Source organism: Rhinatrema bivittatum, chromosome 3 (genome assembly GCF_901001135.1).
Source record: "Rhinatrema bivittatum chromosome 3, aRhiBiv1.1, whole genome shotgun sequence".
Taxonomy (NCBI): domain Eukaryota; kingdom Metazoa; phylum Chordata; class Amphibia; order Gymnophiona; family Rhinatrematidae; genus Rhinatrema; species Rhinatrema bivittatum.
The window spans coordinates 323,316,642-323,339,469 of record NC_042617.1 but is presented as its reverse complement, the minus strand read 5'-3'; the positions used below and the strand labels follow the sequence as shown (position 1 = coordinate 323,339,469).

The 22,828-nt window shown below is 47.2% G+C and overlaps 1 protein-coding gene across 6 annotated transcripts in view; it reads right to left on the bottom strand.

Moving 5' to 3' along the window:
* The window catches only part of AK9 (adenylate kinase 9), an 829,950-nt gene that overhangs the window by 369,224 nt on the left and 437,898 nt on the right, over positions 1 to 22,828 (bottom strand). For all 6 annotated transcript variants that reach the window (XM_029595283.1, XM_029595287.1, XM_029595288.1 and 3 more), the window contains 2 exons: positions 12,613 to 12,681; positions 10,080 to 10,286 (listed from right to left, as the gene is read on the bottom strand). In XM_029595283.1, the coding sequence (XP_029451143.1) occupies positions 10,080 to 10,286; positions 12,613 to 12,681 (276 nt within the window). The remainder of the gene's footprint in view (positions 1 to 10,079; positions 10,287 to 12,612; positions 12,682 to 22,828) is intronic.

Genomic DNA, 22,828 nt, shown 5'->3' with positions numbered 1-22,828 from the left:
TCGCTTGAATGCAGAGGGCATCTGACTTCGTCCGAATGAGCCAGTCGTCCAGATACGGGTGAACCAGAATGTCTTCCTTTCTGAGTGCTGCCGCCACAACCACCATCACCTTGGTGAATGTATGCGGAGCTATTGCCAAACCGAAAGGAAGGGCACAAAACTGAAAATGCCTCCTGAGGATCATGAATCTCAGGAATCGATGGTGATCTGGGTGGATTGCTATGTGCAGGTATGCCTTGGTCAAATCTAGGGAAACCAGAAACTCCCCTTTTCGCACCTCTGCAATGACCGCGTGCAGGGTTTCCATATGAAAATAAGGAACCCTGAGAGCCACATTCACCTTTTTTAAATCCAAAATCAGATGGAAGGACCCTTCCTTTTTTGGTACCATGAAATATATGGAATAACTTCCTGTTCTTTGTTCCCCTGCAGGCATGGGAACAATAGATTCCAGCCTCTGTAAACGATCCATGGTTTCTTGGACCACCTTCCTTTTATTGAATGGAGTGCAAGGGGAGACCATGAACAAATCTCAAAGCGGTCAAGAGAATTCTAATGTGTAACCATCTCTTATCATGCTTAGGACCCACTGATCTGTCGTGATTTTGGCCCACTCCTCGAAAAACAGAGTCAGATGCCCTCCACTAGGTAGAACAGAGGAGTGGACTGGCCTCACTTCATTCCAAGGACTTAGCTCCATTAGATCCTTGGCCAAGGCTCTCTGTTTGCTTTCTACCCCCTCAAAAGGACTGGCTCCAGATTTTTGTCTCCTATCTCCTTGTCTCTGGGTTCCTGTTGGAAGCCTACTCTGATGAAATCTTCTATCTGGCCTGAAACAAGTATGCCCCGCAAAAGAACCCTTGCTTCTTTTATGCTTATCCTCTGCAACCTATGTCCCTTGGTCTCTCCGAGATGCTTGAATAGTTCTTCCAAGACCTCTCCAAATAGCAGCTTTCCCTTGAAAGGCAATGCTCCTAAAAATGACTTGAACCAAACATCCGCTGACCAGTTCCTTAACAAAAGGAGAAGCCTGGCTGAGACCGCTGACATAATTCTCAAAGAAATTCTGATGAGGTCATACAAGTCACCTGCGACATAAGCCATTGCCACTTCCAGACAGTCCACCTGCGTAGCCTGAGATGCAAACAGTGATCTTGTAGCCTGCAATTGCTGCACCCAGAACAGGCTAGCTCTCTGCATGAAGCTACTGCAAGTGACACCCCATATGCCTAATGCAGACACCTCAAAAATCTTTTTGAGGTGAATTTCCAATTTTCTGTCTTGCATATCCTTTAGCACTGCTGAACAAGCCATAAGAATGGTGGTCTTAGTGACTGCTGACATTGACGAATCCACCTTTGGGAGTGTCAAAGGTGGATGCGTGTCTTCAGGCAACGGCCTACCTTCAGGCCTATCTCTAGAGTATCCTACTCCCTGAACATCAACTTCTTCACCAATTTGTGAAAAGGAAAGGCTTTCATTGGACCCTGTAGGCCATCCATGACTGGGTCCACCCCTTCTTGATCAGACTCCTTTTGGGGAACCTTGATCCTCAACTCTTCCAGAACATGGAGAATCAGGGGCCACAGTTCCTCCTTATAGAAGAGATGCACAACTTTTGGGTCATCCCCTTTAGCAACAGGTACCTGGCCCAGCCCTTCATCTGACCCTGCCAATTTCGGATTAGTATCAACAGAGGTAGGATCAGGAGAGGCAGTTAACAGTGGTACTATTTCCTCTGACTCTTCAGAGCCTTCGTCTGGACTACAAGGATGTTACATCATACCAAGGACCCTGTGAACCTGCCTGGGCATCTGATCCCTTGAACTCCTGGGTCTATTACCCGGGTGCAGTCCAAGGGATTCATGAGACCTCCCAGCTGCTTTCCTGACCAAGTCTGCCTTGTGAATAAGTAGCACAAACTTGGAGGAGAACACTGCGGGGTCCTCAGACTCATCCCTGAGAAGGTCACCTTCTTCATCTGAATCAGGCTCACTTCTGTTTGCAGAGCTCTGAACTGCTGGAGACAACGAAGGAGGAAAATCCTCCCATCCTCTCAAAGGCACTGAAGCCCCTTCAGCTGAAGAAAACATGGCTGCCATTCCCATACCCGATGGGTGGACACTCGTGGCCTTCTTAGGCACCTCTGCGCCTATTTTCTGCTTGCGTTGCTGCTCTGATGCCACCTATACCTGCCTCGACCTGTCTTCTCCACAAGAAAGGCATTGGAAGCAGAGTCCAGTGCGCGAGAGTTGCGTGCGCAGAGCGCTGGCAAAAGCACTAGGTGAACTAGGAGGGAGCCTAAGGTGCCAGGGTCCCAGGGGCAGCAGTCGCAGCATGCAGCAAGAGCTAGAACAGAAATATTCTCACATATCATAGAAAAGCAGAAGTAAAGAGCACAGAATGAAACGCTGCTTGGGAAGGTAGAAATGCAAGCCCACACTGAGGTTAGCCGGGGTGAGCAGTTACTCAGCTGAGCACATTAGCACGAATCAATGCGGGCCAAGGAGGACAGGGCAGAGATGAACCCCATGGCCGCAGACCTTCCTCACCTGCCACCCCTCCTCCTTTAGGCCCAGACCTGCTGTCATCTGGCCAAGCGAGCCTTTGTCCGAGCCGGCAGTGGGGCTCACGGCGTACACCCAGGCTGGGCCATGCAACCAGGGATGGGTGGGCGGCGTGACAGGAGGGGGGGGTGGACATAAAGCAAAATTGCTTACCTTGTAATAGGTGTTATCCCAGGACAGCAGGATGTAGTCCTCACATATGGGTGACGTCACCGACGGAGCCCAGAGCGGGAAATCTTTCTGTCAAAGTTTCTAGAAACTTTTGACTGGCCCTATGAGGCCACTGAGCATGCCCAGCATGCCATAATATTCTCTGCCACAGGTGTCTCTCTTCAGTCTCGTATGTAGCAAAAGCTTTAGCAAAAAATAAAATAATAAAAGGAAAGAAGTCCAACTCCACGGGGTGGCGGGTGGGTTCTGTGAGGACTTCATCCTGCTGTCCTGGGATAACACCTATTACAAGGTAAGCAATTTTGCTTTATCCCAGGACAAGCAGGATGCTAGTCCTCACATATGGGTGAATAGCAAGCTAGAGGCTGAGTCATTTTGTGGTGAAGCAACAGTGGGGTATTGTTGTTGAGTATGAGTCAGCCGAAGATCACAGTAGGTTGGTTGTAGAAGGAGTTGGGATTATACTGGAAACAAGTTTTTTAAGACAGATTGTCCATAGGCTGAATCTTGTCATCCTTCTTTGTCCAAACAGTAATGAGCTGCAAAGGTGTGAAGAGAACTCCATGTTGCTGCTTTACATATGTCAAGGACTGGCACTGAACGATAGTGTGCTAATGAGGTTGACATTGCTCTTCCTGAATACCTTTACTCGCCCTTGGAGAGGAAGGCCTGCTTTTTCATAGCAAAACTGTATGCAATCTGCTAGCCAATTGGATATAGTATGTTTTCCCACTGCTTTCCCTGGTTTGTTTGGGTCGTAGGATACAAACAGCTGTGTGGATTATCTATGGACTGCAGTGCGGTCTATATAAAAGGCTAGTGCATGCTTACAGTCCAAGGTATGCAAGGCTGCTTCTCCTGGATGGGAATGAGGCCTTGGAAAGAATGTGGGTAAAACTATGGATTGGTTCAAGTGGAATTCCGTAACTATTTTAGGAAAGAATTTTGGATGTGTACGGAGGACCACTTTGTCATGTAGGAACTTAGTGTAGGGTGTTTAAAAAAGGATTGGATGAGTTCTTGGAGGAGAAGTCCATTACCTGCTATTAAGTTCACTTAGAGAATAGCCACTGCCATTAGCAATGGTAACATGGAATAGACTTAGTTTTTGGGTACTTGCCAGGTTCTTATGGCCTGGTTTGGCCACTGTTGGAAACAGGATGCTGGGCTTGATGGACCCTTGGTCTGACCCGGTATGGCATTTTCTTATGTTCTTATGTTCTTATGTGCATACGTGACAAGTGCTTGTAATTCACTAACCCTTCTAGTTGATGTAATGGCTATGAGGAAGATAGTCTTCCATGTGAGAAATTTAAGATCACAAGAATCTATGGGTTCGAAAGGAGAGCGCTTGAGTCTTGTTAATACCAAATTCAGGTCCCATTCTGTGACAGGTGTTCGAATTGGTGGTTTAAGATGTGTTAAACCTCTCATAAATCTGCTTACGAGAGGTTGTGTGGAAAAAGACGCATCTCCTATCTTGTTATGGTAAGCAGAGATAGCACTTAAATGTACTCTTACAGATGAAGTCCGGAGACCAGATTCTGAAAGATGGTATAAGTAGTCTAGCAGAGAAGTTGTGGGGCAGATGAAAGGATTTATGTTCACCACAAAGTGAATCTCTTCCATTTGGAAGAATAGTTCTTTCGTGTGGAAGGTTTACGTGAAGCTATAAGCACGTGAGATATATTGGATGAAAGATTGAGTGGTTGTAAGATCAAGCTTTCAACATCCATGCTGTCAAGAGATAGGGATTGAAGGTTGGGATGGTGCAACCGACCCTGATCCTGAGTTATGAGAGTGGGAGTTACTCCCAGGCGAATGGGATCCGTAACTGAGAGGTCTAGCAGGGTGGGGAACCATACTTGTCGAGGCCAATATGGGGCTATGAGTATCATGGACCCCTTGTCCTGTTGTAGCTTCACTAGAGTTTTGGTTATGAGCGGTATGGGAGGATACGCATATAGTAGGCCTGAGTTCCAAGGGCAAGCAAAGGCGTCCTTGGCTGGCTGGTTCTTCTGTTTGTGTAGAGAACAGAATTTGTTCACTTTGTGATTCAGATGTGACACAAAGAGGTCTATTGTTGGTTGTCCCCAACACTGAAATATCCTGGTTGCTACTGCAGGATCCAGGGACCATTCGTGTGGTTGGAATTGACGACTGAGTCGATCTGTGACTACATTGGGAATGCCTGCGAGATAAGTGGCCCATAGAAACATTGAATGTGTTAGGGCCCAGTCCCAAATCTGTGCAGCTTCTTGACAAAGGAGATACGAGCCCGTACCTCCCTGTTTGTTGATGTACCACATGGCTACTGTGTTGTCTGTTTGGATCAGAACAGTCTTGTGTGAAAGGTAGTCCTTGAACGCATGCAGCGCATAACGTATAGCTCGAAGCTCTAGGAAATTTATTTGAAAAGTGGCTTCGAGAGTTGTCCAAGTCCCTTGAGTTTGGAGATTGTCTATGTGAGCTCCCCAACCCAAGGTGGATGCATCTGTAGTTAAAGTTATCTGTGGGACTGGTTGCTGAAAAGGTAGGCCTTTGCACAAATTGTCCTTGTTTGTCCACCAACGTAGAGATGATCTTAGTTGTTGGGTCAATTGAATTGGATAATGTATTGGTTGAATGGCTTGGATCCATTGTGATCGTAAAGTCCATTGGGTAATTCTCATGGCAAGCCTTGCCATAGGTGTAACATGAACTGTGGAGGTCATATGACCTAGCAAAATCAGAAACTGATGAGCTGTCGCTTGTGTCTGTAAGGAAATGGATCTTGCTAGTAGAGTGAGTGTCTCTGCTCGATCTATAGGTAGAATGGCCTTTGCTAGATCGGTGTTCAATTCTGCTCCTATGAATTGAAGCAGGTGAGTTGGAGTGAGATGGGATTTTTGATAATTGATGAGAAATCCCATGGAGTGAAGTAGAGCAATTGTTCATGCTAGAGAGGTAAGAGCTCCTTGTTGAGAATGACTCCTTATGAGCCAGTCGTCTAGGTATGGGAAAACATGGACACCTTCTTTGTGTAAGTGTCCTGATATTACTGCTAGACATTTGGTGAAAACTCTTGGAGCAGATGCCAGTCCAAACGGTAGAACTCTGTATTGGACATGTTGATGGCCTACCATGAAGCTCAAGTACTTGCGATGAGGAGGGAATATTGGAATGTGAACGTAAGCGTCTTGAAGATCCAGAGAACAAAGCCAATCTCCTGTTTGAAGGAGTGGAAGCATGGTGCCTAGAGAAACCATCCTGAACTTTTCCTTCTTCAGAAATTTGTTGAGGTTTCTGAGGTCTAGGATGGGACGTAGGCCTCCGGTTTTCTTTGGAATGAGGAAATATCAGGAGTAGAATCCTCTGCCCTGCTGTGACTGGGGCACTGGTTGTATGGCCCTGGCTCTCAGAAGGGTAGATAATTCTATTTGTAATTGATGAAGTTGAGAATTTTGTTGTGGGCAGGAAGTTGGTGGAAATTCTGGAGGAATGTTGTAAATCGCCTAGGCCTCCCTGTGGTAGGCGATTAATAAATTTTAATAAATGAAAAAATGAAATGAAATGAAATGAATTGAGAGGAAATTTAGTTTGTAGCCTCGAGAGACTATGGAGAGTACCCATTGGTCTGATGTTATGCTTTGCCAAGTTTTGTGAAAGTAAGATACTCTTCCGCTCACCGGCAGGTTTGGCTTGGGATTCAGAGGTTGGGTTTATTCTCTGGCCTGTATTTCAAAAGCCCGCTGCAGGGCCTGTCTGTGCAGGAGGTTGTGGACGAGCAGGCCTAGGTTGCCTGCCTGGGAGCGTTGTTGTGGTCTGGTCGACCTACCCCTAGAAGTTTGGGGGTAGTATCTGCGTGGTCTGTAGTAAGAACGTCTGGGTTCTCTTCGGGGAGGGCGACGAGAAGACTGAGTAGCAGGCTCTTGTGGGGTTTAAGACAGTTGACGTAGAGTCTCTGTGTGGTCCTTAAGCTGTTGTACTGCTTCCTGAACCCTTTCCCCGAACAGATTGTCACCAATACAGGGCAGATCCACAAGCTTTTTCTGAACCTCAGGCCTGAGATTAGAGGCCTTGAGCCATGCCCATCTACGGGCAGTGATTCCAGCTGCTGCTGCTCTGGAAGCAGTCTCAAAATTATCGTAGACTGCTCTCACCTCATGTTTCCCAGCTTCTAGTCCTTTGTTGATTACAGCCTGTGCTGGTTCCTGGAATTGTGTGGGTAAAGCGGTAACAAATTCTTCCATTTGTTTCCAGAGGTTCCTCTGATATTGCGTGATGTACAGCTGGTAGGCAGAAATTTTGGTGTTTAAGATGGAACTCTGATATACCTTCCTGCCTAATGAGTCAAGTAATCTATGATCCTTACCAGGTGGGGTCGATGAGTGTGAGCGCACAGGTCTGGATTTTTTCTGTGCAGACTCCACTACAACAGACTGGTGTGGTAATTGTTGTTTCTGGTAGCCTGGAGCTGGCTGCACTATGTAAGTAGTGTCTACACGCTTATTCACTGCAGGAACAGAAGATGGATGTTCCCAAATACAGCGTTGGAGATCCAAGAGAACTTCATGGATTGGCACGGCCAGCACTTGTTTGGGCAGGTCAGCAAACTGTAAAACTTCAAGAGTTTGTGTCCTGGTATCTTCTTCTGCTGTGAGTTTAAATGGGATGGAGTCAGCCATGTCTTGAATGAATGAGGAAAATGATAGATCCTCTGGAGGTGACTTCTTTCTCTGATCCAGAGGAGAAGGGTCAGACATGAATCCTTCAGAAGATATAACCGATTGCTGTTCATCCCAAGAATCCTCAGAGTCTTCTCTGTAAGGAGATTTTGGTGTTGACTTTGGAAGGAAGTGAAGGCCTGAAGGGCCTGGCTGTGGATCATTGGTGGAAAATACTGTAGAAGTGTCTTGAGGCTTCGTGGATGGTAGGTTATCGATGACATTTTGATACCTTTGCAAAAGTCGTCGATAGAAAGCCAGATCTTGCACTTCTGGAGGCTCGGATGAGGGTTGCCTCGATGGTATGGAGGCTGTCATCGACATTGTCATCGGTGGAAGTGCCGCGGAAGTAGTCGACATCGATGGAATCGAGAACGTCATCGAAGGGCCCGATGGAATATGGGCAAAGATCGATGTCGATGATGTCATGAGCCTCGGCGTGGTAGTGATGGAATCCATCAGTGTCCTCAGTGCCAATGAAGGCACCGGCATCGGTGGGCCCACCGGCATCGGTACTACTACCGGCATCGATGCTGGAGGCATCGGCATCATCGCCGGAAAAGCGGCATCATCGCCGGAAAAGCGGTCATCCAGGCTCTTTAAGAGCCTGGATGACCGCTTGTCTAATTAAAGTAGACAATTCCGGCTGCACAACTGATGGAGTCAGATCAGTTGTAAGCGGTGGCGGTAATGAGACATCCTGCGAAGAGGTGTGAGGAGTGTCTGGAATCGACGGAGATAAAGGCCCAGGCGCCGAAGGGGCCGATGTTTCCTGGTCCCGTGGCCACTTCGCCATCGACTCGTCTTGGGACATCGATGTGGAGGATGACGGTCGACGATGTCGATGCCGATGTTTGGACTTTAGATGGTCTGCTGACTTCGTCAATAGCACTGACGATGGTGAGGATGGGCGATCACCGGATCCGTCCGGACGCGTTTTTTTAACTAGGGCACTTTTGGTCGCTCCAGCCGGAGACAACCTCGATGATTTGGAAGGAGAAGGAATTAGTTGGAACTGGAACAAATGTTCCATTTTGTCCTGCCTAGCCTTCCGCCCTTTTGCTGTCATCTCCGCACATTTGGGACATGTACTCACATCGTGTTTTTCACCGAGGCAGAGGACACATTCCAAATGTGGATCGGTCATCGACATATTTCTATTGCAAACAGGGCACTTTTTGAATCCCGTCGCCATTTTGTTACCGACAGCTGTCGATGATGTGAATTCGTGAGAAGGGATTTTTTTGAAAAATGAGAAATGAAGGATGAGGTACTCACCAGCCGGTGAAAAAGAACCCCGAGAGACTTCTATGAGAGAGAATATCAAGGAATATCGAAAAATATGACTTTCCAGTCAGAAAAAACTTCGTGAAGAACACAACGGCTCCTGTCCCGCGATGCGTGAAGCAGCGCGGAAAAGCGAAGACTGAAGAGAGACACCTGTGGCAGAGAATATTATGGCATGCTGGGCATACTCAGTGGCCTCACAGGGCCAGTCAAAAGTTTCTAGAAACTTTGACAGAAAGATTTCCCGTGCTGGGCTCCATCGGTGACGTCACCCATATGTGAGGACTAGCATCCTGCTTGTCCTGGGATAAGACAGAAGGTTCGCCTAGGGCACCTAATCCCCTTGCACCGGCCCTGCCTGCACATTGCTGCGTGAGCGGCAGGCACTGCTGCGCACCATCAGCCGACCACCAAGAAGCCGTGTCATGCTGGATGGGAAGACCTGACTGCGTGGCTGACAAGCACTGTCGCCAGAAAACTCCACCTAAAAAACTTGGCTGGTATCTCCCGCAGCTCTGAAACAACCGTTGTTCTGCCTGCCACTGCTGACAGACTTGTCTTCTACTTTTTTTTTAACTTTAATGAGAAGGAAGAATGCGGCTGAAGTGCTGCAGGACACCAAGAATTCTTCTGGGAGGGAGGGAACTAGCACTACCAGTTGTCCACTACTGGCGATAAAAGGAACAAGCCAGGCAAGAGTCCCCAACCCCCTGCTCATTCAGCTCAGTATCAGGAGGGATAGCCCCACCAGGGCATAGCTACTTCCTGGGAGAAATTCTAAAAATCTCTCTCTTTTTTTTTTTTTTTTAAATAGCCTGCAAGATTTGCATCTCTATCATCTGTTGGAGACAGGTCAATGCTGAGGGACTGCAGGTGGCATACTGGGTTATGTACAGTATCAGTAAAACTTTCTCTGTTTCCATTTGCTGGAAGGGAGGCAAAACCCAGGAGTCTGGACTCATCTGGGCATGAACAGGAACTCCTTCCCCCACCTTGGGAGAGATGCCCCAGTGCTCCCCAAGGCTGGGAAGGTGATCCCAGAGGAAACATGGTTAGTAGTATCTGCTGCCCTGTTCAGGTTATCTCAATTAACACAGGTTACCCCTTTTTTTCAATTCCATCTTTTAGCCATTCAGGATCCTCTGTGTTTTTGAATTCTATTACCGTTCTTGTCTTTAGCACCTCTTCTGGGAGGTAGTGGAGGCAAGACCAGTTGTGATCTGAGAATGGAAAGAGATTCAGGGCTGTTTGAGGACTTTTCACTAGCAGTGACCTCCTTATTCCTTCCCCACTCTCTCTCTCTCTCTCTTGCACACTGGCTACAGAAATAGTGAATCTTGGGACTTACTTTCCATACTGTCCATTGCCTCCTGAAACAGCTGCCATATTGTTTTTTGAGCAATCTCTAATTGTGTTAAATCTGCTGAAGATTTGTCGATGAATCCCATTTTCAGATGCTGAAATTCTTTCATGAAACTTTCCAGACTCTTCTTAAATACCTCCATTCCTGGGGCATTGGGAAACTCGCCCTCCGGAACCTCAGGCAGAATGATCTCTGAGCAGGAGGAGTATTTAAGAACTAATATCAGCGATGCAACAATATTTTGTAATCTTAGCAACATAGTAGATGACAGCAAATAAATACTAAAATTTGTGTTGAATCTCATATTGAGATGGCAACTGTCAAAGCTATTTATGCAGGTAGACAATTACCCAGCTAAAATGGCTAAGTGTAGGGCTTGCAAAGCATGCATATTTGTAGTCGCTTTAAAAGGCAGCGTTCCTGTGAGTGGACTTAGGTGGGGTGAGGAAAATGCAGAAACACAGGATTTCCTGCTGCTTTGTCCCCACTAACAGACGCAAGATAGACGGACACTGTTGCATGCCTACTTTGCAGCTGTTCATGTTTCAAAAGAAATAATGTTGTGCACTGCTTCCCTCTTGTCCATCTCATCCTGTCAAATAAGTGACATCCCTGCAGGATTCCAGGGCCGAGCTTTACTTTAGTTTATACTAACAGAAAGCAGGTACACCCTGGCTTACATTTGCCGGTTAACCAGAGAAGTCAGATTAGTATAAATTTAAGCAGATACACAAGTCACTCACAGTTCAGAACAGATCAGGTTACACGGTTAACAGGAGAATATGCAACTTTACCTTTCAGCCACCACAGATCCAAGGCAAGCAAGGTTTCACAGGTACAAAGCAGGGAGGGGGGCAGGGGGCGTAATCTGGGTTCAAGGCTTCACTTCCACTGTTTTATTCCCAGCAACCCTTTATAAATCTCTGATCTGGTTCCTCAGGGTCATGGTTACAGGCTGGGCTTGAGGGAGCAAGCATAGCACCAAACTCCTACCTTTCACCCCAGCAGGACACCGGCTGAAGACTGATGGAGATCAACCCAAGCTCTTTTGCCTTAATATATCCTAATTCACTCCCCCTTCTGCCTCCATCATGTGCTGCTCCCTCTCTTGCCCTCAGAAGTGTCCTGTTTTTTTTTTTAAAGAAATTGTCCTAAGTCCTACTTAAGCAAGAACAAGATGCACAATAGTTTTGTTTTTCAATCTGGTCAAACATGGAAAAATAATTTCCACCTGCGGAGATCTAGGATTGGAGAAGACAATTTTCAAGCTAGTTACCTGGATAAATATGTTAACCTACTTGGGCAAAATTGCCCTCCACTGCCCAGCTACAAGTCTACAAAAGCTTCTATAGTGTGGGTTCTTTTAGCTGGGTTAAGAAAAGGCTTCCCCCATGGGCGTCTTTAGTGCAAGGAACATTGGCTTTTCATATGTGCGTGCTCCTCAGACTCCAGCACAAATAAACGCAAAGGACACTTTCAGCAGCTGCCAGTTGTCAAAGGGCTTCGACACAGTTAGCTCCCTTTGAAAACTGGCTGCAAGGTGGGTGGCTAAAATGCCCCCGTGAACTGCAAACAACTGCCCCCTTAAAAGGGGAGTGTAAACAGTGTGCTGCTCATTCCCCTCCTCTCCCTCCCTGGTACTTCTCCATCTCCCCTTAAATTCTTCTTTATCTCCTCCTCTCGCCCCTCCCTCCTCTCTTCCCTCTCCCCCAAGGTTCCTTTCCATCTCTCCCCAAACCTCATCCAGGTTCCTCTCACTTTCTTGAGGCACAGTGCTCTGGGCAGAGTAGTAGTGGCAGGCCATCAGGGTATGGACACAGTGAGTGTGCACTCCCTGCTTTCTTTGTGATCATGATACACAGGGGAGAAGCAGTAGCCACAGAGACTAGGAGTGCGTGCAGCCACGCCAATCTTTTAACACAGTAATGTTAGGTTCAGCTTTTACAAAGCAGGGGTCCTATATTTTGGGAATGCATCAATGGTCACCCTATGCCCCGAAAATGCCCTGCTCTGCCATCTGGCCTAGTCAGAAGCTACTCTGCTTCTCCTCCTGCCCCAGTCACAAGCTGCTCCACTTCACCTTTCATTTGAAATGAAACAAAACAAAAACTAACAAAATCTCACCTGCTTTCCTAACACGGCAACCTTCCCCCATTCACAAATCTCGCTGTGGCAGCAGCCAGCACCATTTTTGGTGGAGACACCTCCATACCGGAAAATGATGGAGAGCCAGCGGGACAGCAGTGACTGGGGTGTCCAGGGGCACTGCGAGGGGCTTTGCTGGTGGTGGCAGTGAAAGAGGAGAGGGCAGACCCAACATTTTTTCTTTTGGTTTTTTTTGTTCTTTATTTCATTTTAAATAGATGAAACAAAACAATAAAAGAACATTTACAGGAATTTTTGCTGGACTGCTGTGTACTCCAGCAAACTGCATGGAGGAGCTAGAAAAATGCAGAAGACCTGGCAGCTAATCCAGCAGAATACTGGCAATTTGGGGGACAATAAGCAGAAATCTCACCTGGTTCCGGTTCCACTACTGGAGGGCCTTCTTCTGCATCCAACAATGGAAGGGGCTCCACGGGTCCTTCTGTTGACAGAAATGCAGGACCTCCCAGCACAAAATAAGGTCATGACACTTTATTTAGCCGACATTTCACATTAGTTTCTGAAACCCTAGGATTGTGAAGGTTGGTGGAATTCAAGGTGCAGATGTCACAGGATCCTCACAAAGCCTTTATCTGGCCAGGAAAGTGAGTTTATCCTTCAGTAAGTAACTCACTTCCCAGAGGGAGACTTTTATCCATCTAATATACTGTGGTATTTGTATTTGCTGCTTCTTCCAGTCAAAATCAGTCTTACAAGTGCCTAAAGTCTCCCCAGCCCACACAACAAGATTTTCAGAGAAAGCTGAAAGTCTGCCCTTGGCACGTTATTCTGCTGAAATTCCAGCCATACTTAGGTGACAAAACTACTGCTACTTCCTGCCCTAAATGTAGGTGCCCTCCTTCCTGCTTCCTTATCTAGATAGTGCAGATTGTAAACTGTTCATCATTGTAATTCTGATTGAATTTGGCCTTGAAACCTTGGTACAGGCAGAATATCAAACGTTTCTCAATAAATAAAGAATAAATAGGTGCCTAGATTGTGGAAATATTCTCGCTGCCCGGGCTCTGCTCCTGCCCAGTTTTTAAGTGCCAATATTTTCAGATCATTTAATTATCATTCCCCCTGCATAATGAGGGCGATTTTCAAGGTAAATGGGCATCCATCCAGGTAAAAGAGCTTTCTGAAAATGTCCCAGCATCATGCTTATTTACACTGAGTGGAGGTGGAGACAGGGCGAGGATAAAAGGTGTTGCAAATCTCTGGGCACACTTTTCCCCTATGCACTTTTCAAGGGGAAGCCAAAGGCATACTTTCCCTTTCAGGACTGGTGCAAAGCCTGCCGGGAAAACTTACCTGTAGCCTTTTGAAAACTGACACCTATAATCAGCAACTTGATTATTTTTTCACTGATAAACACTTGATATTCCCCCTTTTCCAAGCAAATTACTGTGGGCTAGCAGCCTCCTGCAATTGCTAATCCCACCGCTTACTGCTTACAACCATCTCTGATTTATAATGATGTACAAATCACAAAAAAATTCACATAACATTGTCATAATGAGGTGCACATTTATGCTCCAAAAATGGAACCTAGTTTTTGTCAGTGCCTTCATAATCTCATACAATACTAGAAGGTAAAAGGGGAGACTCTAAATATTTCTTACACCACCCATGTCCCAGAGGTTGGATCTAATACTTCTAGTTTCCCAGACTGGTTAGCAGATAATTAATCTTTTTATTAAAACATTGTAGAGGCATAAAAGTGGTTTTCCTTTCCAATACTGAATACTGCACAGCTCCAAGGGAATGGATTAGAAATTGGCTCACAGATGATAACGAGAGGCATACGCTGAAGAAGAAGAGTGACACAAGAGATGAGGTTTTATTCTAAGGCAAGGGTCCTAGACTTCAGGGAAACTAACTTTCTTAAAATGGGGGAATACCTCAAGGAGTTGTTAGTTGGATGGGAAAATCTAGGGGAAGTAGAAGTTCAGTGGGCAAAACTAAAAGGAGTTATAAGGGCAACTAACCTTTTTGTTAAGAATGTAATTAAGGAAAGAGGAAAAAGAGAACATTAGGATTTTCTAAAATTAAGTTGACTTAGAAAATAGCCACTGCTAGTACTAGCAACGGTAACATGGAATAGACTTAGTTTTTGGGTACTTGCCAGGTTCTTGTGGCCTGGTTTTGGCCTCTGTTGTAAACAGGATGCTGGGCTTGATGGACCCTTGGTCTGACCCAGTATGGCATGTTCTTATAATAATATCAATGAGACGTTACCTTCCCGCTTCAGCTGTATACGTTTCAACACACAAAATCTCAGATCTTGTATTCTATGTCCCAGTTTTTTCCAATGCTCCACCAAAGGCGCATTTTCCTTTTCTCTACGAATATTACGCAAATGTTCCACTATTCTTACCTTAATAGATTGCTTGGTCTGACCAATGTAAAATAATTTACATGGACACATGATTAAGTAAATCACTTGATTAGTTGTACAATCAAATTTACCAGGTAAATAATATCATAACCAGTTAGTGGAACCTGAACTGAATCATACATGTATGGACACACTACACAATTCACTCTACTTTCTTCCTCCCTCATCACTATAGATGTCAACATATTTCGCAATGACCAATTCTTCTTAAATGCAAAAATGGGGGGATGTTGAAACACATCATCATTTCTTAAGATTGACCAATGCTGATAAACAATGATTTTAATACCAGTCGCTAAATAAGAGAAAGGCAATGTACATACCAACCTAGTTAATGGAACCCTATTCCCAGTCAATAACAGATTATCCTGATTAGCGTACAGCACACGCTTATATGCCTTCCTAATAACCTTCCGTTTATAACCCCGTACCAAAAAACGATTGGACAATCCATGTGCCTTAGTCTTAAAATCACTCATAGTTGTACACAATCGATGTAACTTCAAGAACTGGCCAATGGGGATATTTTCCTTCAAACGTTTTCGATGAAAGCTGGTAAAATCCAAGGTAGATCCTTCCTATAAATCGTAGTGTATAACTTCCCCTCACTTTTATATACTAACATATCCAAAAAAGGTATCTGCTTTTGATCCATATGAAACTCAAATTTGAGATTCTCATCCAGTGAATTTATCCACACTATAAACTCTTCCAACCTTACTTTAGACCCCACAAACACACAAAATACATCATCTATAAACCTCTTCCATATAATCATCTCCTTCCAAAAAGCAGATGAGTATATAAAAGTATTTTCAAAGTTTGCAACGTACAGGCAAGCCACCGATGGGGCCTTGGATGACCCCATCAGGATGCCCTTTATCTGATGCAAATATCTACCCTCAAACAGAAAACCTCTTCTTCAGAACTATCGATGACAGCTGACCTAACAAGTGTTTCTGTCTATCCGATATCTCTAATTTGTCCAACATCTCTCGGACAATTTGAATAGCCGAATCCTGTGGTATGTTCGTATACAAAGCTGAAATATCAGCAGTTACCAGCCACCATTCTGTTACGATCCCCCCTGTTGCTGCGCTACAGGTGGTATCTCACCCTCCACTGGAGGCCGCTTCGAAGCCAGGGCCTCGCCTGTGTTCCATCCAGGATTTGCTCCAGGGCCTGGGAGGCCTAGCTGTTCCTGAGGCCTGCCTGTGGCTTGCTGGCTGCGTTTGGACTTCCTGGTTGGCCATGCCCTTCTCCCTAGGGGCCGGCCCGCAGCTCTCCACCCTTGTTATAGGGCCAGCTAGGGGCGGTCCAGGTGAACTCCTCCCAGGGAGTTGCCCACTTCAGCTGTATAAAAGGACTTCCTTTTCAGTTCCAGTTTGCCTTCGGATTGGGCTCCACAGTTGCCTGTGACCTCTCCCGATCCAGGTCCACCATGGTCTCCAGTGTATTGATGGCTTCGTGTTCAGTGTTTTCTTGTTCCTTGTTTCCAGTCCTGATGTCGGCCTTCGGATTGAGCTTTACAGTCGTCTGTACCTCTTCCTCGATCCAGGCCCTCCGTGGTCTTGCTTGCTTTGATGGCTCCTTGTCCTGTCTCTGCCTTGATGTCTGTTCCTGATGTTGCCTGATGTCTGTTCCTGATCCAGTGCCTGTTCCAGTTCCTGTAGAATTTATGGACCCTTGGACCGATCGGAACCGGATGGTGAACCGCTGAGTAGGGTGATGGCGGAGGTCCCAATCGGAAGGCGGCACGGACGGAGCTTGTGGGTGGCTGGACGGTGATCCTGGGAGGCCCTATGCGACCAAGGGCCGTGGCAAGGAAAGAAGGAACTGTGGAGCTGGTACAGTGGTGAGGTGGTCTTCGCCCTGGAAGCCGAGCCTCCCCCGAGAGGAGCTCGTAGGAGTTCGGCCGCTGGGACTTAGGAGATTCACCCTGGAAGCAGGCGCCCCCCCAGGAGGAGCCCGTAGGGGCCCGACCGCTGGGACTTAGGAGAGCCCGTGGGGGCGGAATCAGACGGAGTCCAAGGCTGTTGCTCACCAGGCCTGAGTCGTGTACCAGGGGGTCGTCGCTTGCCAGTCCGGGATCAGAAGCCAAAGGATCGTTGTCAGCCAAACCGAGGTCCGAGAGCCAGGAGTCGTCGTAAGCCAGTCCGAGGTCCAGAGCCAGGGGAACACCGAAGCCGTACCAGGATCCGAAGCCAAGAGTAGTCGTAAGCCGGTCCAGAGTCAGAAGCCGAGAATCGCCGTAAGCCAGAGCAGGGTCAGGAAGCACAGGAGGTCAGCCGGAACAGGAGACAGCAACTAAAGGCAGGGAACACCTGGGAACCTCGTTGCAAGGCAGAGAAGAGGAGCTACTGCAGGGCTTAAATAGCCCTGCAGCATCTGACGTCATCGGAGGCCGTCCCCAGCTTCTCCCGCGCTGGCCCCTTTAAGAAGGGAGCTCAGCCGCGTGCGTCTAGGGGGCGGAGCCAGCCGTGGAGAGACGCCGGCTGCTCCGCCGAAGCGAGGACTCGACGGCAGGGGAGCCTGCAGGCCCGGGCGAGATGGAAACGCGCCGGGCCTGCGGCGGCAGAGGCCCCCGGAGGCGCGGGGAGGGCGGCCAGGAACCGGGGCTGCCCCGAGGTGAGCGGCGATTCCGGGGCCGACCCGGAATCGCAACAGTTCCTGCTTTTCCTTCCTGCTTTAGGCTGCCGGGAGTGCAGCAAACCCGCTTTAGGCTGCCAGGAGTGCAGCAAAACCTGCTTTAGGCTGCCAGGAGTGCAGCAACCTACCCTGCCTTGACTGCCAGGAGTGCAGTAACCCACCGCTTCCTCTTCCCTGCACGTGTCCGCTCCCGCGATTGTAGGACAGGGTGGTCCGTGACCAGTCCAGCCGTGCTGGCTGTGTAGGGTGCCCTGAGAGACAGTGCCCGTATCTTGCTTCAGCCCTTGCCTTGATGTCTTGTTTCAGCCCTGTCTTGGATGTCTGCTTCAGCCCCTGTCTGATGTCTTCAGTTCTAAGGACTCTGTCTGCCCTCGCCTCTGTCCGGCCTGCCGCCCTATGCCGTACCCAGCGGTAGGTCCGAAAGGGCTTGGAACAGTCGGAGGACCGTTCATCAATCAACATCCCAGTGTTGGTTGCTATGGGCGTACAGGTCTGGCTGAGAGTCAGACTACACTCCTTATCCCCTGCTTCTGTTCCTGCCTGCCTCACCATGCCTGCACCGGCTCACCTCCCACGGTGTGGCTTGGGGCTCCTCCTTGAGTCTTGCCGTGGCCTAAGGGCTCACCACCTGCTATGGAGGCGACCGCGCGTGCTCGTAACACATTCTTCCTCAATCCCTATTTGGTCTAACATTCTAATAAAATCTGCTGAATCCTTAACATATGAGACAATGTCCAAGACACTTGGTTGTAACAAATGATCAAGCTATTTTGAGATTGGTTCAAAAAGAGAACCTATCCCAGAGTCTATAGTTCTTCCTGGGGGCAATTGAAGACTCTTAAGTATTTTAGGTAATACATAAAAGACTGGATTTACCGGAAAATTCTCATATAGATAGTCACCCAACTTTTTCTCAATAATTTTAGATTTAACTGCTTGTTGAATCAATATAAAGATATCCAACTGTATCCCTTCCATAGGATCACTGTTGTGTCCATCGCTGCTCGATGCCTTCACTCCGCCCTCTTTACCTCTGTGGCGACTCCTTCCAGGTCTGATGGACGGTTAGCTGCCACTGCGTCATCTTGCCGTCTCTCTCTGGCGTCCCCGGTCCGGCACGACGCTGCGGATCCGCCATGTTGCCTGATGACGAAGGGCGCGCGCGTGCTCCGATTGATGTACCAGCAAGGGCGCGAACCTCGGGGGCGTCCCCCTGGGATGACGTCATCCACTTCCAACATAAAAGGTCTCGGTATTTGCTAACGAATCGAGTTAGCAAGGGGATTGCTTCGACTTTACTCCCAAGCTACTCTGCCTCCTCGGACTTACCAGGGGTACCTGCTCCTTGGGGGCCTCGCTCTCTTTTCTTTATTTCAGATTGCAGATAGGAACCGGTACTCGCTCCTCGAGGGCTCATGTTCCTGAACAATCTGAAGATTCTCTACTGCCTGGAAGCTATCGCAGATACAGACATTTGTGAGTTACCATCGCTCTCTCAGAGCTTTCCCTGGAACCAAGTACTCACTCCTCAAGGGCCTAACCCTTTCCAGCTACTGAGCTTCCTTAAGACCTTATGTGAGTTTGGTCATCCAGTTCTGGCTATGAACTCAGCATACCCTGTCTACTCACTATCTATAGTTTCTCTACAGCTCAGCAACCCTGGGATCGCTGTTCCAGTACCTGAGGGACTTCAGCCTTGCGGGCATATCAGCTCACTACTGCCACCTCTGGTGGTTCTACTAACCTGTCTAATAAAAGAATTATCTGTGTCTGTCTCCATACCCAAGCCTAGCCAGTGGTCCCTCTCAGGATATCCTCCTGGAGGCGTAGTCATCTGCCATCGGCCCAAGGATCCACCTGTCTACATTCCTCTACAGCTGAGTGCCCTCTCCAAGCACTCTGCTGGTAACGGATTGCTACTCCTTCCCCATCAGGAGCCTTCAGCAACAGATTCATAACAGATTGCTAACTCCTCCTTCCACAGGAGCTGATTCATAACAGGTTGCTAACTCCTCCTTCCACAGGAGCCGATTCATAACAATCACTATCCAAAGGATGATAAAAGTTTATATCATTCAATTGTCAATTAACTTCATTCACATAGGAAGATCTAACCATCACCACCGTCGCTCCCCCTTTATCAGCACCTTTTATTACAATGCCCAAATCATTTTGTAATGCCTGCAATGCTTGTCTCTCTTCCCATGTAACATTATAATGTATAAATGGATTTGTTTTCTCTGGATCCATTAGATCTTGCAACACTAAATTTTCAAACACCAAAATAAATGGGTCTTGTGGATCTGGTGGCATCCATTTTGACCGTTGGACAAATTGTGATCCTTGTGCAGACCCAACCGCCTGCTCACTAACTTCAAAAAATCTAGCAATTCTTAATCTGCGAAAGAATTTATACAATTCCACACGGATATCAAATGGATCATACCCCGCTGTTGGTACAAATGTCAACCCTTTACTCAATACCGATAATTCACTCTGAGACAATATTTGAGAAGATGAATTTACTACTGACTCATTTGTTACCTCATTGGATTATGGAAATGATAAACTTTGTATGTAAATAATTGTATTGTCAATCAAAGCAGAAATAACACAAACATGAATCATAACAATCAGAACTAAACCAGAAGTATACAGCAAATGTGCCTATGAATGCAAGAGTGCTTCAAATTATGATTGACCATTTTATAAACAATCCCCAAGCCCACCTCCCACCCTGATTTTCATTTGTGGGAACCAATTTTTACACAAGTAAAAAATATATATTGTACTGTATTGTATGAATGTGGGGTGTGAATGATTTTGTGAAATGTTTATATGATTTAAATATTATATGTTGATAAGCATGTAAGTAAAAGTTTTTAACAAAAATTTTGTGATATTAATAAATTTTGAATAATTCATATATACAGGTATGTGATATATGTTGTCTATACCCTGAGGCGCCACCTACAGTCCATCAGTATTACACTGTATCAAAGCAGAACGATTAAAATATACATAAACCAATAACAATTTTACCCCTTCCTGGACAGGGGAGGGAGAAACCTTGCAACGCCAAAAAACATCATGCTCACGAACGATAAGTGGGATGAGAACCCATTATAACTTTGAGAACTAATCTGCAGAAAAATAAATAAGAACCGAACAAGCGGACTCTCTGTTACCCCAACAGTGAAATGGGCTGATCCGTGAAATGGACTGATCCGTGGTACTACAGGAACGAAAATTAGCAGGTAAGAACCAATTTTCCTTTCCATGTACGTACTTGGATCAGTCCAGAGCTCTCTAACGTAGGGTGGGACCTTGAGAATCCCACTCGAAGCACACCTTCACCAAATCCCATAGAACCTGGGGCCTGGATATCCAACTGGTAATGCCTAGCAAAAGTGTGTAAAGACCTCCAAGTAGCCACCCTACAAATCTCCTGCGGCAAAACTTGCTGACACTCAGCCCACGAGGCTGCCTGCGAACGGATAGAATGTGCTCAGAGACCGACTGGAAGTGGCTGACCACGAAGCAGGTACGCGGAACCAATAACTTCTTTCAACCAGCGGGCGATCGTAGCCATAGACACTTTATGCCCGCGTCTGGAACCACTCCACAGCACAAAAAGATGGTCCGAGATGCGGAAGCTATTTGTGATTTCCAGATAACATAGCAAGATCCGTCACACGTCCAGCTTCCTCAAATCTCGAGACTGAGGATCAGAGCGGTCCAAGTATGGAAAGGAAGGAAGTTCCACCAACTGATTCAAATGAAAGGAGGACACCACCTTTGGGAGAAAGGAAGGAACCGTCCGCAAGGAGACTTCTGTATCTGAAGAGCCTGTGGCGCTAACCGCACTGCTCTGGTCTCCAATCGATTGATTGACCACCAGGACTCCTTCACTGACCACTGGCCCTGCACCGACTTCTCCTGACAAACCGCTCCCCAGCTGGAGAGACTGGCGTCTGTGGTGACCACCGTCCAAGCAGGAACGTCCAAGGCCATACCACATCGCAAATTGTCCGAGAGGAGCCACCAATCGAGGCTGGAACGTGCAGAGCCGGTAAGAGGAAGTGGTAGATGAAATTGCTCAGACACCAAGTTCCAACAGGAAAGTAATGCTGACTGAAGAGGCCTCATATGAGCAAAGGCCCATGGGACTAGATCCAAGGTGGAAGCCATCAAACCGAGGACCTGCAAGTAGTCCCATACCCTGAGAAGATGTATGGACAACAAGGCCCGAACTTGTGCCTGCAGTTTGATGATGCGCTCCTCAGTAAGGAAAATCTTGCCCAGCCTCGTGTCAAACCGGGCTCCCAGAAACTCCAAAGACTGGGCGGGAACTAGGTGGCTCTTGGCGAGATTGACTATCCAACCTAGTGGCCTCACCAGTTGAAGAATCCGGTGCACCACAGAGCGACAGAGAGACTCCGACTTTGCTCGAATCAGTCAGTCATCCAGGTACGGATGAACTAAGAATCCTTCCTTCCGGAGTTCTGCTGCCACCACAATCATGACCTTGGTATAGGTTCTGGGTACTGTGGCAAGACCGAAAGGCAGATGTTGCGTTCGTGCCTATTCTTGCCTTCGTTCCATCCTGTCTACCTTATGGCGAATCCCTTCGGGTCTGACGGACAGATGCTGCTGCAGCTTCTTCTCGCCATTTTCTTCCTGGAATCACCAGGCTGGCCTGACGCCACGGATCTGCCAAGTTCCTGATGACGTAAGGGCGCATGCGTGTGCGTGCTCCAGACTTTGTACCAGCAAGGGCGTCTGACCGTAGTGACCTCATCCGCTTCCAACATAAAAGGTCTTCGATTGCTACTTCGAATCGAGTTAGCAAGGACAAGGGTAGGGATCCCTTCCTTGCAACTCTGCCTCTACAAACTCACCTAGGGTGAGCCCCGCTCTCTCTCTTCTTGATTTCAGATTGCTGGACGGGATCCGGTACTTGCTCCTCGAGGGCCTACGTTCCCGAATACTCAGAAGACTCCTATTGCCTGGAGGTGATTGCAGACGTGAACACAGTGAGTCCTATTACAGACAGGAACCGGCACTCGCTCCACGAGGGCCCATGTTCCTAATCTCTAAGACTCCCTTCAGTCTAAGACGTTATCGCAGGTACGGAGATCATAAGTTACCATTGCAGATTGCAGATAGGAACCGGTACTTGCTCCACGAGGGCCTATTTTCCTAATACCTTTCTCAGGCTCTTTTCTTCCTCAGAAGATATCGCATACCAATATCTTATGGATTACTATTACAGATTTACAGATAGAAACTGGTACTCGCTCCACGAGGGCCTATGTTCTTAAATCTCTCCTAGCCTCTCTTCTATTCCAGAAGCCATCCCATACACAGTTATTGTGAGTTCTATTTCAGACTGCCTATAGGAACCAGTACTCGCCTGCGGCTCCTGTTCCTGAATACTGAAGACTCTCTGTTGCATAAGAAGACATTACAGATATCTACCATTGTGAGTGTATCATCTACCACTAGTTATGTCCAGCATACCCTGTCTACTCACTAC